We start from the raw sequence: 17,038 nt of genomic DNA, 5'->3' as shown, positions 1-17,038 counted from the left end.
CCCGGCACTCTGCTAGTCGTTATGGGTGTTGGTCTTTTAAGCCAGCATAGCCATCGCGAGTGGTTTACTAGTCTGCCAATGGGAACATCTGTGCCGCTGTCGATCACGCACTCATTTCTAGAGTGAGAGACAGGATAACCACAGGACGACGAAAGGAGGTGCAATGGCTTCTGTAGGCTGTTCAGAAAATTACATAAAAGCAAGCCTCGAAAAGTCGTTGCGGTTGATGGATGGCTGGATCACAATCTGTTATTTGGCCATACAAATTAACAATTTGGATTACTTGATCTAGCGGCTTCATATCGAAGTTGTCCTGTACTATTCCAATGCTGGAAGCCCTGGGGTGCTGGAATTGTGAGCACGGGTAGATGGCCTCATCAAGTTGTCAGGGGCCATTGGGTGGAGATGGCAAGATTGGTCGAGAACGATGGATCGACGGTGGCCACAGCCGTCAGGGGACATGTCGCGTCGTGTCCAATGGTGGTGTCAGAACGCAGCCGAGTTTCATTAATGAGGACAGCTTCGTATCGCCAAACGGAAATTTAGCCTTCCGAAGGTGAGGAGGCGTCGACAGCGTCTGGAGGTCAATCCTGAACGGGCACCTGAAAACGAAGATCTATTCTATGTAAGCGTCCGTGGTGAATAATGCGCATTGTCGAGGTGTGGCTGCCCGTTGCACAGCCCGTGGTGCCACCAGGCGCTTGTTGCGCGCATGGCCTGTGCTACTGCGCAAGAAGCGCCGAGAGATGTAAGGGTGCAGCACGACATGTCATTGAGCGCGCAAGGAGATAGAACCCTGACCGTAGTCGTACCTGGAATCAACAACAACAACTTCTTCTCGAGCAGAGGAATCGTAGAGCTCGCATCGTTGTGCCGTCCTCGCCAGTGTTGAAATTGTAAATCTGGAGACACGGGTAGTTTTGAGTCCAGCTGCATCTACGCTGGGGGGTGAAACGTGCATGTTGCAAGGTCGTTAAGGCTTAAGCTTTTAGTGGCCCCCAACACGTTCTGGGCAAGGCGTGTTTAGGTTGAATCCCTGGCCCTGGGCGCTCTTGATTCCTCGTACCGGTACTCGTAGTCTCGCAGAGTGGTAGGGGGGGCGCCAGGCCTGGTTCCCCTCTCCGCCTCTCAGCCAGTCGTGTACCAGCCTGCTTCCCTTCCTGTGCCAGGCTTCTCGCGCCCCCATCCATCCCGTCGTGTTCCTCCTCCTGAATTCGACTTTCATTCCTCAAACCCTTCAAAACGACGCTCTTTCAGGCACCACTATTTGTCAACACAGGCATTTTCTTTATTCTTGTCGATCGTTATTACTCTCTTTGTCGTCATTCTACACCTGTTTTACTTTCAATCGGCGACTGTGTCGTTGGCAACTTTATTTTCCTAGCCGACTCCAGACTCGAAGTTCGACCAGCCGGCCACTGCACACAGACACAGCCCTCCAGCGCCCGGTCCTCGCGCCCCCAGCCTGCGTCTAGCCATCATCAAACCTCTTCCTAATCTTCTATCGACCCTCTTCCTTCCTTCTCGAACTACCGGACGAAGAACCTGGAATTCAGGTGTCATCAACTGCTACGAGAACCCGCCGACGTCGTCGACCCTTCATGCCCTCATACGGATCGCTGCATTCTCCCTCCTTGAAGAAACACAACATGTTGGAGGCTCGAAGAGGAAGCAGAATCGACTTCGGTCACATCATCGGCGACCCTTTTGCGCTGGCCACAATTTCTATCAGCTTGGTACGTCTCCTTTTCTGATCTCCTGTCGAACGCGAAGCTGACCACTACTCGTCCAGCTCGCCTGGCTCATCGCATTCATTTCCTCCATAATTGCGAACGTGCAAGATCCTTTCCCAAAGTATGCCTGGTGGACGGTTGCCTACATGCTGTGCTGTATTCTAGGCGTCGCATTCGTTTTCGCGACGGACTCGAGCAATATTTATAGCATCGCCGTACGTATATCATCTTCTCGTTTGAACCGAAAGGTTTTTAACCTGTCTAGGTTGTTGGATATCTCGCTGCTGGTCTCGTCATGACGACCTCAGCAGTCAATTCTCTTGTTTATCAACCACAAGGTGCTATGGAAGCTGCGGCGGCAGGCCACATCTTGCTTTCAATGGTAGCTGTAAGTCGTTCAACCGCGTTGATGTTGGCTCGCAGCTCATTGTCACACAGATCATCTGGATATTCTATTTCGGCTCCGCACCTCAAGCCGCCCATCGCGAATTCATTGACCAATTTGCTCTTCATAAAGAGGCAAATGGATTCCGTGGCCCTACTCAGAACATGACGAATGCTTACGACCGCCCACAAACGACAGCTTCCACACAGCCGCCTCAGATGTACACGTCCGCTCAATTGAACGGTTTCGAAACCTCGTCTCCAGTGTCTGGATACCCCGGTGGACCGGCAGGCGCAACGCGGGCTTCGGCTCAACCCATGAATACGAGCAGCACCCCTGCTCCAGCATCAGAAATCGCGCCTCCAACGGAATACCCCTACCGTGCAAAGGCCATCTATAGCTATGAAGCCAACCCAGACGACGCAAATGAGATCAGCTTCAGCAAACACGAAATCCTCGAGGTCTCGGATGTTAGTGGAAGATGGTGGCAGGCAAAGAAAGAGAACGGCGATACAGGCATAGCCCCTAGCAATTACTTGATCCTGTTATGAGGTAATGCAGGTCTGCTTTGAGACAATTCTTGCAAAAGATGGACACGACAGGTGCTGGCTCTCGTGATGCAGAGCTCTACACCTCCTAACGACTTTCTTTGATGACATTGCACTTCTCTTCTTTGCATAACGTCTGTCCGAAATCAGTGGCTCCTGTTGCCCAATTTTGTTCCGACATGTCTGGACTCAGCCTCCAGGACCATAGGACGACGAGACACGACGAAGCTACGGTTGCGTCTTATTCGGCAGGGCCAGTATTGATTTTTTTTCTTCTGGCTTGAGCTACGATGAAACGGGTGTGAATTATCCACGGACCTGTACAGGCGTCCCGGCGCTGTCAAACAGGCGGCAGGCATGCATGATCTTGTTTGAGGTTACAGAAACTGTAAGAGTGATTAGCGAGTTTTTCCTTGGTTGCTCAGGGTTTGAGCATCTCGTCTTCCCTTCTTCTATTCAGAAGACCACAGCAACAGTTTAGCAATGATTCACATTGTTCTAGAGGCTGGATTGGTTCTTTGGGACATGGCTCCTCGCAAGAGCAGCTGCTAGGGAGGACTTTTTTGCGGAAACTTCCAATCAAGATACCCGAGTCGGAATCTAGTGGAGTTTCAGTTGGAAGACTGCACCTCAAGGTTGATATGCTACGATAGTTGAATTCTGGGATTTGAGAATTGAGGCATACAGAGAACAAAAGCAGAATACAAAGATCACATCAGCAACAGATTTCGAATTGATTTTTGGAGAAATGTTCTCCCAAGTGACTGCAACCATTGCCTAAATGGCTCAGACAAACAGACTATCGAACCGTCCCATGACCACGGTGCCCTTTTAAGTCCAGATAAAACGTTACAAAAAATAAATAGCACATCGCTGAAACGCTGCAAGAGGTAAGGGAGAAGAGGACCCAAGCTAAGGAAAACTGAAGAGCCTCGTTCAAAACACATAGGATCCCACTCAGACCCCGAGATTGATCTGATCATCGACCTGGCATCTGCTGATTTCCGTAACCAGTGTATGCGGTGTTGTAGTCTTGGATCCCCAGGCCACTATGGTCCAAGGGACTCTGCGGCAGCACCGATTGCATATGCACGATGTCTTCCTGCTCTTGCTGATGCAGCGGGGCATACTGGTCGTCATCGTACCCGGGCTTTTGATAAGCGTACTCAGGGTGCCGTCCTCTGCCACCGGTGCGTTCTTCGTCGTCCAAATCCTCGTCGGGGCGCATGCTGGTCGAAAAGGCATCCTGGGTCTGGGCGGAGAAGTCGTCCGGTTTGTCGTCGTGGGATACGGCCCCGGGGTATCGCTGGGCGTTGTCGGGCATCATGCCGGTGCGCTTGAAGACCATGACGGTGCGGAGCGAAAAGAAGGTCGTGGCGATGAAGAGGAGCATTTCAAAGACGCCAAACACGATGATGGTCTCGCTGAGCTTGCAGCGGCCGGGGGTCCCGTACTTGAAATTGTCGCAGCCTGAAGACCCGTCCTTCTTGTCCCCTTTGCCCTTGCCCGCGACGACGTACGACGCGACGGCCGCCCAGGCGCTGAGCCACAGCACCACGGCGAGCCCGTCGACGCAGGCGAAGGCGTAGACGTTGGCGAATCGCCGTGCGCGGGACCACATCGGCACCATGACCAGGTAGATCAGGATCGGGATCGTAAGCCAGCACTGTGAGTTGGGGAGGGAAAAAAAAGGTCAGTTTCTTGTACTGCGTGTCACATGTCGGGTTGGTTTGGTTTGAAATTTGCTCTCCAGTTCTTTCTAGGGACTTGTGTAGAGAGGACTGGGGGAGGTAGGTACGTAAGGTGGGTAGGTCAGATACATACCAGCCCAAAGTACCAGCCGACGCGGCTGTCGGTCGTTCCTCCACGGGTCAAGAGCGCTATTGTGAGAACCCACGCGAGGGCGAGCACGGCAGTTTGTGCTATGTGGATGTATGTTTTGATCTTGCCATGTTGATCAAGCTGTAGCCTCATTGTGCTTGGGGGTTTGGAGGAGCAGGAGGAGGAGGAGGACGCTGCGGGTTGGTTATGGCTGGTCGGTGGACTTGCGAAGTCAGGTCAGTCGAGCTGAGGCTGACTGTGTGTTACTGCTTGGAAACAAGGGAGTGTGAGCGCCTGACGCCGGGGTCTGGCTGGGTTTGGTTTTGAATGTCTCGCTCGTGTGAGAGACGGCACGTAATGTGTTTTGGATTTCTGGGCCTCAAATGACAGTGTATGATAGCAAAAGTGATGATACAGAGGTGGGAACGGGAAGGAGGGAGAACAACAACTACATAACGAGGGACAGAGCGTGGCTGTTAGCAACACAAAAGCTGACTGCGTTCTTTGGCATACAGTAAGTTTCCATCCTTTCCGGGCTCTGAGACACGAGATGAAGCTCAGCCGCATCGTGGCGCGGTCCCGCGACCAACAAATTGCGTTGCGAGGCCACGAGGCTGACGGACCTCGAAGTGGAACTTTGTGATGACGAATCATGGCTGATCATGCTGGTCACTCGTATGGCCCTGGGAATGAAGTCCATGTAAGGCCTTTTTCAGCTGATTGTGTACATAACTGGGCACAGAATGGTAAAACTGGAGTTCTACAACATGTATCTACGTCTTGGCTCAATGTCATTCGACTCCGAGTATGTGGTTTTGGCTGCACGGACCCCCTGTCTCCAGAAGCCGTCTAGATCGGCCGCATCTATCGTCCAGTAACGGGAGGGTGGATGTGGTTACTGCTGATCTGTAGCGTCCAAGTCCCAGCTTCTCCGCATGGTATACCGGACGGCGGACAAGTTCTGTAGGTGAAGCTCTCCGTAATAATTGCCAATATGAATACTGATGTGCTAGAGATATATTCACTAAGCGATCCACCCATTATATTGTACCCTCCATATAATTAACTCAGTGCTTCTCCTTTAACAAAGGCACGCCTTGATGGCCACCAGCAAGACTCACCGTGTGGAATTGTGACCTTGGGGCTCAAGTAGTTTGGAGGTTGGGCTTATCCTTGGAAGCCAGCTGCCTATTGGATTGAACGGGAGTCTTTTGCAGGTTTCCATGACTCTCCTGTATCTTTAGGATATCAAGTCCTATTAGAGTATGAATAAGGTAGTCACAGTCGGGATAAGTATTAGATGCAGTGAGAGCATCGAATCTCCAGACTTTTTGCTTTTTTGTCTGGTTGGAGTATTGACTGGTTGTGATGTGGTGTTAGCGAAAACGCTAACTGCAGTCTCATCTCCAAGCAGGGTGTATCTCTGTCGAAGTTTCACGCCTCCAGCAGCAATGCGAAGGCGTGAAGGCAGTATAGATCGTCACTGCAGCGGTGGTCAAGGGTCATGTAGAACCAATCGTCCTTCGAAAGCATTCCAACGCCAGGTTATCCAAAGTTCTCTGCAAGGCAACCAGACACCAACGGCGGACAGGGCTATGGGTTTGTCTCGCTGTTAGCATAATTCAAAATGACTACATGTGAATCTTCACTCAACATCACAACAATGAAATGGCCACTCTCACATCATGGAATAAAGGGGTTCATCCAGGCCAGTGGTAGGACAAGGTGAAAGTCATCACGACGTGATTGGTAGCGATGGCAGTTGAGTCTGTCAGGTACAGACAAGTTCATGCAAGCAATTGCAGGTGCTGTACTATAGGTCTGGCGCTAGATTGAACAAGGCAAAGTGCATTGTCACTGGTCCTTTCGTCACGTTTCTCTTGGCCTCACTAGCCTGTGCTACGCCCCAAACAGACATTCCACTCCTGGAGCGTCACGACTTTAGGCGCTGGTAGTGCCTGTTAATGCCGTAGTTACCGCCAGCCTGTCACTGCTGGTTCGTCACTTCCGCCACGCTAAAAGGAGCGCACCGCAACTGCCGTCTAAAACGAGATTTGTCCTGTTTGCCCAAATTATTTTCTCAGCCTGCGCAACCCCTTGGATTCTTCTTTCTTTTCCTCTCTTCATCAATCTAATCATCCTTCTGCTGATCAGAAACCCGAGCTCGTCTTCAATCAAACCTCTTGAATCTAGGGCACCCAGCTACCCTTTACACCCCTCGTCAACCCCAATTCCCAAGGCAGCCTTTAGCTACCTGAGTTATTTGCAATCCACAAGTCCCAAACACACTTCAACAATCCACTTGTGCCTCAGCCACAATGTCTTCTGCCGTCGACAACCTCGCCGAAAACCTCAAGAACGCCAGCATTGAGGATACCTCTGCGGCCAACAACGAGGCTGTTCTGGCTTCTGCTGCCGAAGGTCGTCGATTGTACATCGGGAATCTCGCTTATGCGACAACTGAGGCGGAACTCAAGCAATTCTTTGCTGGCTACGACGTGTAAGTCGCCACGCGAAGTTTTGTCACTCTACAAGTCTAACTTGTGCACAGCGAGTCAACATCCATCCCTGTCAACCCTCGCACAAACCGTCCTGTCGGCTATGCCTTTGTCGATCTAAAGACTGCTGAAGAGGCGGAGAAGGCGATCGAAAACCTCTCCGGCAAGGACATCCTAGAGCGCAAGGTCTCTGTCCAGCTTGCTCGCAAACCAGACCAGACCAGCGGCGAAGGTGCCACCTCCGGCGCCGAGGGTGGCGAGCGCAAGAGATCTGCAGGCCGTGGACGTGGAGGTCGTGGTCGTGGCCGCGGTGGTCGTGCTCCTCGAAGCGCAAGATCCACTGTGAGTAGTCACCCCGACATTCCTTTTTATACCGTCTTCTAACTCATCGACAGGAAAATGCTGGCGCCGAAGCGACTGACCTTGCCGAGAACCCACTCCCATTGACCGACGTCACCGCTGATGCCAACAAAGGTGAATCTACCGACCCCAAGCAAACCCGTGCTCCTCGCCCACCCAAGCAACGCGGCCCACCAGAGGACGGCATTCCATCCACCACCAAGGTCATGGTTGCCAACCTGCCATACGATCTTAGCGAAGAAAAGGTAGGCGCTCTCAATACCCACCTCACCCAGGATCTGACTGACCCGATGTGCAGCTCAAGGAATTGTTCGCCGCCTATGAACCTAGCTCCGCCAAGATCGCTCTCCGTCCTATCCCTCGCTTCATGGTCAAGAAGCTCCAAGCTCGTGGCGAACCTCGCAAGGGTCGTGGCTTCGGCTTCGTCACCCTCGCCTCGGAGGAGATGCAGAAGAAGGCAGTTGACGAGATGAACGGCAAGCAGATTGAAGGCCGCGAGATCGCCGTCAAGGTTGCCATTGACAGTCCCGGAAAGGAAGACGGCGCCGAGATCACTGGTGAGAACGGCACCAACGGAACTACCGAAGAGGTTGCTGCTGCCTAAATGTCAATTCAAGCAGCAACACCAGAGATTCGGAAACAAATGAAGGATTCGATATTCATTTTAGCAGGGCATGCTCTTACTCAAACAACACGGAAGGCTTAATTGCCCTTTCCAGGTTTGAAGGGTGAAGCTGGGGCTAAAGTATCGATCAGTCAAGTGAGGTTGATGGATCAGCCCTGATAAAAGTATGATTCTTGCCGACCAGGCTGTATCTTCCAATACCATAATATTACTTCTTGAAAACAATAAACACTCCACACTCAATGATATGCATACCTTGCTCGACGTATTGCTATTGCGCCACTCGGGACGTCACATCAAAGTGTCGCCAGGCTGCCCCCTCGTATCTTACGACTACAATGACCAGATCAGACTTTACCCGGTCGATTTGCTAAGATCCTTCCTCACGTTTCTACCCAAGAGGAGTCCGTGGTGAGAAGTTGAGCCACACGACATCGGCGGTCTGAGCTGAGATGCCCTAGACGGGCCAACTCGGTTACCTATTTGGACATTGGCCACTCATGAAGGTCAAAGATATTTGCTAAGAAATAGTCGAAGGTTAATCCATTGTCGGAGCGGCCTGCCGAATGAGTGTATCTGGCAGACATGCTGTCCCACCAGGACTGCGGGTGAGTTGCGGCGGAGCTGCTGTACGAGTATGCGGCGTATTATTTGTTCCAGTAATTGAAGAGTATCCATCCGTAGGGACTATGGACCATGACCGTGACCATTTTTGTCACCTCCTGAAGTGTGAACGAGCTGCGCTGAGAGGGCTTGAATTGGGTGCGATAAGTCACATTTTTGCCCATTATGTAACACGATACCTTTCCTTCAGCAGATCTGGCGTTGGTGCTCTATCTCTGCCGGTGGTGATGGGGATTCTCTTTACCCACTCTTTGACCACTCTTGACGGCGTCCTCCGTTCTCGATATCAGTGGGCTCAGCCTGGTCTGGGCTGCTTTTGACGGTTCGTGCTAACGGAAAGAAATTCCCCATTCGTTGATGGTCGTAGAATCACAGTTATATGAAAGGCGGGTGAACCCCGCGAGTGAGGGTTTCTTTTGACCACTTCTCTTCTCTGCCAGAGATTCGATTCGGATACAAGCTCGTCCAGTCTGTATCCTCCAACACTCAAAAAGACCGTCCTCCTCACCCGGGGTTCCATAGAATCAAATCACGTATACCCTTTCACGATGGCGACCTCCATGATCAATCCACAGCCTGTCCCGGAGCCGCCAACGTCGACCTACGTACCATTCAAGTCGCAGCCCTCAATTCTCGAGGAGGTCGCCGCAAACCAACAACTCCTTCGTGACCGTCTCGCTGGAGCCCTTTTCCGACCACCGCCAAACGTACCAGCTGAATCGCTTCCCTCGGTCCCATTGATCGACCTTGGGCCCTCGTTTAACGGGACACTCGAATCCCGCAAGGCAGTCGCGGCACAAATCCGCGATGCATGCGTCACGACTGGATTCTTCCAAATCAGCAACCACGGCATCAGCTCTGAAGCCATGGCCGGTGTTCTCAAGCAAGCAGAACGCTATTTCAAGGAGCTGACGCCGGAGCAGAAGGAAGCCATGCACGTCAAGCTGTCCCCTCTGTTCCGCGGCTACGAGCCGCACGACTTCTCCTACGTCAACCCGGACGACGAAGGCTCCCAGCAGGAAACCAAGGAGTGTTTCAACTGGGGCTACGAATCTGCCTTTGACCCGACGGGCGGTGACGGCCAATACCGTGAGGTCGACGGCTCAGTGCCCGCCGGCGAACATTGCGGCAACGTCTGGCCCTACGAGAAGGATCTGCCGGGCTTCTACGACGCCATCAAGCTGTACTACAGCCAGGTGATGACCTGCTCGCGACACCTGATCCGACTGTTTGCCCTTTCGCTGGACCTGGACGAGGACTACTTTGACCCGCTGGTCACCCACCCCGGCGGCATCGCGAGACTGCTCTACTACAAGAGCACCCCCGAGCCTGAAAATGCGCAGCAAAAGTCCGAGGAAGAGCTCGAGAAGGAGGCCAAGCTCGGCCTCGGCGCCCACACGGACTACGAATGCTTCACGATGCTTCTCAACTCCGCGAACCCGGGTCTTGAGATCCTGTTCCCGCCGACCCCCCTCACGGGCAACAAGCCCATCTGGAGACCGTGCCCCGTCCGTCCCGGTACGCTCACGGTGAACATCGCCGACTTCTTCATGCGCTGGACCAATGGACTGTACAAGTCGACCATCCACCGGGTGGTGAGCAAGCCCGGGGGCGGTGAGAGATACTCGGTACCATATTTCTTCAGTATAAATTACGACAGCGACGTTGACCCGCTCCCCGAGAAGGCTGTGGGCCAGAGCCAATTCCAGCCGATGAAGGCCGGAGAGTATGTGTTGGAGAGATTAAGGGCCACCGTTCCACAGACGAAATGAATAAAATGGGGGGAGAGGTGGGGGACTTAACGGAGGATGTGTACTCGTAGATAGGAAACAGGAACCCGCTACTCTGAACCACACTGCAATGACGCGCTTGTTCACGGCCTACTGAGATCTTGACGTAATGGACTTTTAGACCGCTCCCGTGACACGCAGCAACTGTCTGTACGAGTGTATCCAGAGGGATGTATTGACGTATACACCACCTACGGCTGAGTGCAGAGAGAGGAACGCGGTTAGAGGATATGAAGTCTGACCAAGCGAACTCCGAAGAGTTTCTGCAAAGTAGAAGTCCATAAATCAGGTCAGTCTCTTTCGGGCAATTCTGCTGCAACATCATCTCGTCATGGGCGGCCTTGTCGAAAGGTTCCCTAGACGACAGGCGATGTGTGTTTTCCACAAGGACAAACAGACTTGAAGAGCGCCGACCTCGCGCGCAGCACAAGAAGTCCAAGACGGGCTGCGAGCGGCGTGAATCCGATCCTCCAGGGTCAAAGAATGGGCGATTCCTCCCTCTGCACAGGGTGACTCGCCATGCTCATACCGAAGGATTTCATCAGGTTGTGCCAGAGAGGCGGCCCGTTGCACTGGCCATTCTTGCACACCTTACCTAGCTCTGGCTGCTCAAGTCGACGATGGACTTGCGTGGCTTCGAGACGCGCCACGTTGGAGGGTTGAGGCTTTGCCGCTGACCTATTGGAGCCATCTTTCGACCTGGGCCTGGAAGAGATGAAATGGCCTCGTGAGGTTGCGGCTTCTAGGTAGAAAGAACAACCGGATGTGTGGAACTCGTGGACTTTACGGTGACTGCCAAGCATCAGAATCACTGGGGATTTGTTCCTCGACTCGGAAGTGTGCTAGAGCAATAAGTACTCCGTCCATAGGAGTACTTAACATTAGCAGTCGGAAACAAGCATCTTGAAGCCTCGCTAGTTGGTTTGACTACCAGACTGCGGCGTCCACGAGGCTTCGCATAGTGGCTATCTGTGACTGAAATACACAGGATTAGGAGAGAGAGACAGTCGTGCCCGGGGACTGTGGGTTTGTAGCAGGGGGACCAACCCGTCGAGGTGAGGACCGGGAGGACGAGTTGAAAGGTACATTACCTTAGGGTACGTAGTCAGAGCCCCGTTAAAGCGGCGTCGTCTGGGCATCTTACAAGAACCCCCCGCCCAGAAGCACGATTTACCCTAACAGGCATTGAGAGTAGCCGATTTCCGTGTTTCCGCCTCCCGCCGGCGCAGCGCAGGCTGACGACGACCTTGTTCTTGGTTGTTTGTGTTGTTGCTGTTCTTCACACCTTTCTCTCTCTCTCTCTTCCATCGAGACATTCTGAGATTGAACTCTTACCAGCTACAACAGAGACCGTAGCGAGACAAGATGTGTCTTTACCGTCACTGACTCGCTTCCCACTCCCGACTTTCTACGCCACACCTACCAATATACATAACCCCCATTCGACCATTCGGAACCACGAGACTCGCTTGAGGACCCAGGCGGCAGAACGACGGGGTGACACGATGGGCTATATGCTGTACTCGTTCTTCTTGTTCTCCATCATTCTCGGGACAGGTACGTCTTTTCACTTTCTTTTCTTTGATTCTCTATTCCTACTTTGGTGTGTTTCGTCTCCTGTATTACGGGTGTCGCCCGATCGACTACTGCACGAATAAATACTGACCGCGCAATGTCCGTCTTTGCACTCCAGCGCTCTACTTCACCCGCGCACGATGGGTTCCATACCTCCCGGACCGCTTCCAGGACGCCATCTCGGGACTGTCGTACACCCGCGTGCCGACCACGTTCATGGGCGACGTCGAGTCGGGCCTGACGTCGGCCGACTTCGACCTGTCGAGTAACATTGTCGAAGGGGATTCTCGGTCCGGCCTCGACCAGAAAGCCAAGCGCGACGTGCAGCGGCTCATGAAGCTTCGAGGGATCAACTTTGACGAGGCGCGCAGGGTGTACATGGAGCAACGGTTCAAGAAGAACGGCATCAACGAAGACGGGATCCCGCGAGACCCGAAGTTTGTGTCGTTTTCATGAAAGAGAGAGAGAGAGAGAGAGAGAGAAATTCAAGCAAAAGAACTTGGCGGAGGTCGAGGTCGAATTCTTCTTCGGGTTCCTGTTCAGCCAGCAAAGAACTGACAGATGAGCGCCCAACAAGTCCGGCATGCAATGCGGGCCACTAATACTACATACTCCCTGTGGACCTGACAGAGAGCGGGTGAATATGAGGTCTCCTATTCCTGTATACCAGGTCCTTCTCACGAGGTCGATGCGAGAGCGTATGAGGTTTGTTCTTCGGCGCTATAATGTGGCTCGTCAGCATGCTCGATGGTACTAGGACGAGGACGTTGATGACCATATTTTCCCATGATTTCTCAAGACTTAACTTTGAACAACACCCTGCGCGCCCGACCGCGAGATTGTTCAATGATGTATCGATGCTACCGTGGTTCGTGCTCTATCATTCAAAAGGATTGCCATCTGTTTGGCACCCGGATTCTGGGTATTAGTGCTTTTCACAAGTACGCCAACCCAACCAGCCTCCTGAATTCCCAACTTTCCCACCCATTAAACCCCAGTAACTTCAGCAATGACCTATATACAATCCTGTTCCCAGAGAGATCCCACTTCGGCCCAGGACTAATGGTTGTGCACAACGCACATTTCCCCGTCTCAAGACAGTGAGAGGGTAAATCATTTGATCGCTCAAACACAAAAAAAATATCAAGCAAATGGCTTTGAATATAATGACCCATCACTGGACCTTTTTGGCCGCAGAGGTGCCATCCGCCAGATAGCCACGGTCGTCATCACCCTCAACCTCCTTGACAATCTTTTCCATTTCCTTGGTCTGCTTTGCCCATTCGGTTTTGCCGAACTTGGTTTCTCGGTTGAACAGCTCCTCGTTCGGTGGACGATAGCTTCCACCCATGCGGTCCCACAAGGTGGTGAACTGACCGTAGTTATAGTTACTAGGAAAATAAAATCAGTATGAGGAGAGATCCAGGCCGAAGGAACCTGACTTACAAGTACAAGTGGTGCATCGTATGGCAGGCAGCACCGTTGATCAGTGGTGAGTTTGCGTAGTACTCGCCGTCATGGATGAAGATGGTCCAGAAATTGATAAAGGCGAAGAGTGCAAGGTACGCAAACTTCTGCAGGGGAAATAAGAAGGGGAACAGGTGGTAAGGGATCGACTGGGCGAAGCCGTCCACTGGGTGGAAGGCATGCGAAGCGAAGGGCGTCGGCATGATCCATTTGTGGTGTGGCTTGTGGAGAGTCTTGTAGACACGCGGATGGTGCAGACCGCGGTGTATCCAGTAGATCAGAAAGTCCGTGAAGAGGACGAAGAAAGGGAATTGAACAATGTTGTAAAACGAGAACGGCGCCTCGGAAAGACCGTCATACATCTTGGAATATCCACGGACTTCAGCCAGCATACACGCCGCCGTGAGTATGGACATGACTGGGATGGCTTTGAATGCTTGGGCAATCTCGAGTCGGACTTGGTTCTTCAGGTATTTCGGGTGCTGAGAAGTGGTCTTGTCAAAGACAAACACATATGATAACGACGCGAAAACGAAGTAGAGCAGAAGGCCGAAAATCCTACAATGTTTCGTCAGACCAGCCAGAGCATAATGGTGAGTACCGTATCCTTACCATACTAGGAGGAACAAGCTCAGTCCTTGCCGATAGATGTTGTCGCGAGGTAAGGAACTCCTATACGTCCATTCTGTAGGCGGTAGGCTCAGGTATTGCGAAGCCGGCTCATAAACATAGCTAAACTCTGGTGCCCCGGTACTTGTCTCTCGAATACTCGACCAGGTGGTTGTTGTGACATTCTTCAGATTGTGGTAAATATATTGAGCCGGGCTCGCAGGCGCGAAGTAGGAGTAGACACGGTCAAGGACGACGGCGTCGGCAAGCTCGAGGACGATATCCATGGGAAATATGCCGCGCGGAGGCGCTGCCCTGTGTCGATTCACTCTAGGATTGATCTGACGGAACGCGGGACAGCTTCAGAGGAGTGCTGGAAGCTTGTTGAGAGGTCGCCGCTTGAGAACTTGAGATGAATTGTCGTCTGCGGATGCATGGGCGACTCGGGGAGAGGAAGACCGGCTCAAGTATTTTCACCGTAAAAAGAGTGGCGTGAACATGGATTTGGGCGCATCCGAAGCCGATAACGCTGAGAGTGGCTCTTAAGTGGGCTGGCAATCACAAATTGACATGCATGGAGAGGCCACCGACACCACTCATTGGGCCCCGAAGGTCCCTGGACAAACAAGCTTCCAGGAACAAGACTCTGGTGCACTTAACGCCGAAAAGTGCGAGCCTCTAAGCTCTAGGTACCTACTGCGGCACTGTGAAATCTGCTGATGTCTGTCTTACACGTGACGAATGGCCTGTCCCTCCCTACTGTACCTTCTTGAGGTCACGTTTTCGTCCTTCTCTCTCGGCCTTAGTAATCCACACTCCGACATGCGGATCGCCGTCATCAAAAACTCTTGCACGTCATTTGCCATAAAATTACTGGCGACGAGCTGTTGAGTGCTTCCTCTCAACCCCCCAGCCTCGAAACGCCTTGTTCGAGCGTCCATCCTGATGCCTGATGGCCTGATCGCTTCAATGCCGCCGATATGATGTTCGACCTCGGACACACCACTTACAGTCGTTCCTCTGTCCTTTGAGCCTCAATCTCGCAGAGGGTCATGACTTCGTCCCAGAGTCATGGCATCTCCCCTGCGTCTGTGGAAACAATCGCAGGCCTGTCCGCCGGCCTGGTGTCCACCATCATCGTTCATCCTCTGGATATCATAAAGACACGGCTTCAAGGTAGATGAAAGACCCCGTTAAGCTTGTACTGGCTTCTAACAGCGTTTCACCAGTCGATACCTCCGCTCATCCTCTCCTCAATTCTTCCCGGTCTGTCCTGCACGATATCCTGCGTAACGAGGGTCCGACTCGAATTGCCGCATTGTACCGTGGTCTTACTCCGAATCTGGTGGGTAACTCTGCTGGATGGGCTTTATACTTCTTATGGTATCGAGAAGCTCAAGATGTCATCCGTAAGATACGAGGTTACAAACCTGGTCATCAGCTTACGTCTCTTGACTACCTATCTGCATCTGCAGGTGCCGGCATGCTCTCTGCAATCCTGACCAACCCAATTTGGGTAGTCAAGACACGCATGCTCTCTACGTCCGCCTCTCAGACGGGAGCATACACTGGCATGGTATCCGGTCTGCGATCGATACTCAGAACAGAAGGCATTCGCGGGTTCTTTCATGGAATGACGCCTTCACTCTTTGGAGTCAGCCACGGAGCTCTGTATTTCGTGGCTTACGAGAGGCTGAAAATATGGCGCAGACGGGTCAAGAAAGGTCAGCCCTTGTCCAACAGTGATACCTTGATCACCTCTTCGCTTTCGAAGGTATTTGCCGGTGTCGCAACCTATCCGCACCAGGTGGTTCGTGCGAGGTTACAGACCTATCGTCCAAGTGTTGTCGCTCATGCAGCAAGACCAGGTGTGATTGGTCTGATCAAACAAGTTTGGTACAACGAAGGCCTGGTCGGCTTCTATAAGGGACTATTTCCTAATCTCCTCCGAGTGGTGCCGAGCACTTGCGTCACATTCTTGGTCTACGAGAATGCTAGATGGAGTATCCCGAGGATCTTTGGGTCACAGGAAGATACTGCCGAACTAGGAGACGCAAGAAACTAGACAGGCGCCTTGTAGAACGGCCTGCAGTACACCACACGCAGGTCACCCAGGCAAGGGACTTTTGGTTCCTGTTTCATGAGATCACATGTTCAGTAGGCTTCTGCAAAGAAGACCAAGGCGATGCTATCCTATTGCAATGTATTGCAACAGGGATGCCGTTCAATTGTAAGGAGCCTAGCGGAGAGCAACCTTCTTGAAACTTGACACAGTTCTGCATAGAGGTTGCATGACACAAAGGCTGGACTCCTCATATGTCCCTTTCTGAGTTGGCCACTCTTTTCCTCGAAATGCTCGGACCATGCTGAACATGCGATGCTTTATGATTTGTAACCTGCTCAACACACCTAGCAGTGTGCTCGGTGTGCCGTACAGTTCCCGTATGGAAGCTGACCTCATGGTCATTTCGGTGGACAGGACGTCAAGCTAGCTGGGGGGGTCACAAGTGTGTGTGTTCATCTACCGTCTACGTGGTGCCGTTCCTGCAGATCGCTCACGCGTTAATGGTCGGAGAGTGACAGAAGAAAAGTCAGACGCATTCAAACAAAAACATGACAGGCGGTTTGGTCGCGGTCAGCCTGGCGTCAGGAGCTACAATGATTGGTTTCCTTATTGGTTTCCTGCTCTATTCGTACCGATGCATCCATCCCTGTCCGTCCAAAGCCCTTCCGGAAAGCTTCTAGCTTTCTTCTAGCGCTGGTCGATATCCACAAGTCGGAAATGCTGGAAATCAATGGAGTCTAAAAAATGCAAAAAAACCTTCACTGGGCTTCCAAATTCTGACCGCCCTCGAGCCGGCCTCATGACTTGAAAAGTTAGCACTGTCAATAGGTATTGTACAATATGTACATACTGTAGGAAGTATCCGTGTGGACCGGTAATCCCATGTACTGTGTATGGTAGGAGACCCCAGTCTCCTTCTCCGGCCACGCCCCCCCCCC

General features: G+C 52.3%; 7 protein-coding genes across 7 annotated transcripts; 5 read left to right on the top strand and 2 right to left on the bottom strand.

Moving 5' to 3' along the window:
- Positions 1-1,649: 1,649 nt before the first annotated feature.
- On the top strand, positions 1,650-2,669 carry PV08_11217 (uncharacterized protein; the record flags this gene model as incomplete). Its single annotated transcript, XM_016385527.1, has 4 exons — positions 1,650-1,736; positions 1,793-1,948; positions 1,999-2,121; positions 2,172-2,669. 4 exons carry the CDS (start codon positions 1,650-1,652, stop codon positions 2,667-2,669), a joined length of 864 nt encoding a protein of 287 aa, XP_016230471.1.
- Positions 2,670-3,645: 976 nt separating this feature from the next.
- PV08_11216 (uncharacterized protein) lies at positions 3,646-4,640 on the bottom strand (the record flags this gene model as incomplete). Its single annotated transcript, XM_016385526.1, has 2 exons — positions 3,646-4,332; positions 4,491-4,640. The coding sequence occupies 2 exons, from the start codon at positions 4,638-4,640 to the stop codon at positions 3,646-3,648; spliced, it is 837 nt and encodes a 278-aa protein (XP_016230470.1).
- A 2,165-nt stretch (positions 4,641-6,805) lies between these two features.
- PV08_11215 (uncharacterized protein) lies at positions 6,806-7,949 on the top strand (the record flags this gene model as incomplete). The annotated part of the gene is made up of 4 exons (XM_016385525.1): positions 6,806-6,987; positions 7,039-7,327; positions 7,381-7,590; positions 7,644-7,949. 4 exons carry the CDS (start codon positions 6,806-6,808, stop codon positions 7,947-7,949), a joined length of 987 nt encoding a protein of 328 aa, XP_016230469.1.
- Positions 7,950-9,142: 1,193 nt separating this feature from the next.
- PV08_11214 (uncharacterized protein) lies at positions 9,143-10,366 on the top strand (the record flags this gene model as incomplete). Its single annotated transcript, XM_016385524.1, has 1 exon — positions 9,143-10,366. The coding sequence occupies one exon, from the start codon at positions 9,143-9,145 to the stop codon at positions 10,364-10,366; it is 1,224 nt and encodes a 407-aa protein (XP_016230468.1).
- A 1,523-nt stretch (positions 10,367-11,889) lies between these two features.
- Positions 11,890-12,415, top strand: PV08_11213 (uncharacterized protein; the record flags this gene model as incomplete). Its single annotated transcript, XM_016385523.1, has 2 exons — positions 11,890-11,941; positions 12,078-12,415. The coding sequence occupies 2 exons, from the start codon at positions 11,890-11,892 to the stop codon at positions 12,413-12,415; spliced, it is 390 nt and encodes a 129-aa protein (XP_016230467.1).
- A 718-nt stretch (positions 12,416-13,133) lies between these two features.
- PV08_11212 (uncharacterized protein) lies at positions 13,134-14,322 on the bottom strand (the record flags this gene model as incomplete). The annotated part of the gene is made up of 3 exons (XM_016385522.1): positions 13,134-13,350; positions 13,406-13,984; positions 14,039-14,322. The coding sequence occupies 3 exons, from the start codon at positions 14,320-14,322 to the stop codon at positions 13,134-13,136; spliced, it is 1,080 nt and encodes a 359-aa protein (XP_016230466.1).
- Positions 14,323-15,087: 765 nt separating this feature from the next.
- Positions 15,088-16,100, top strand: PV08_11211 (uncharacterized protein; the record flags this gene model as incomplete). The annotated part of the gene is made up of 2 exons (XM_016385521.1): positions 15,088-15,211; positions 15,265-16,100. 2 exons carry the CDS (start codon positions 15,088-15,090, stop codon positions 16,098-16,100), a joined length of 960 nt encoding a protein of 319 aa, XP_016230465.1.
- Between the last annotated feature and the right edge of the window lie 938 nt (positions 16,101-17,038).

The sequence above is a fragment of the Exophiala spinifera genome, assembly GCF_000836115.1.
Source record: "Exophiala spinifera strain CBS 89968 unplaced genomic scaffold supercont1.9, whole genome shotgun sequence".
Classification (NCBI taxonomy): Eukaryota; Fungi; Ascomycota; class Eurotiomycetes; order Chaetothyriales; family Herpotrichiellaceae; genus Exophiala; species Exophiala spinifera.
The sequence above is the reverse complement of the archived record's forward strand: the minus strand, read 5'-3'. Positions and strand labels throughout refer to the sequence as shown.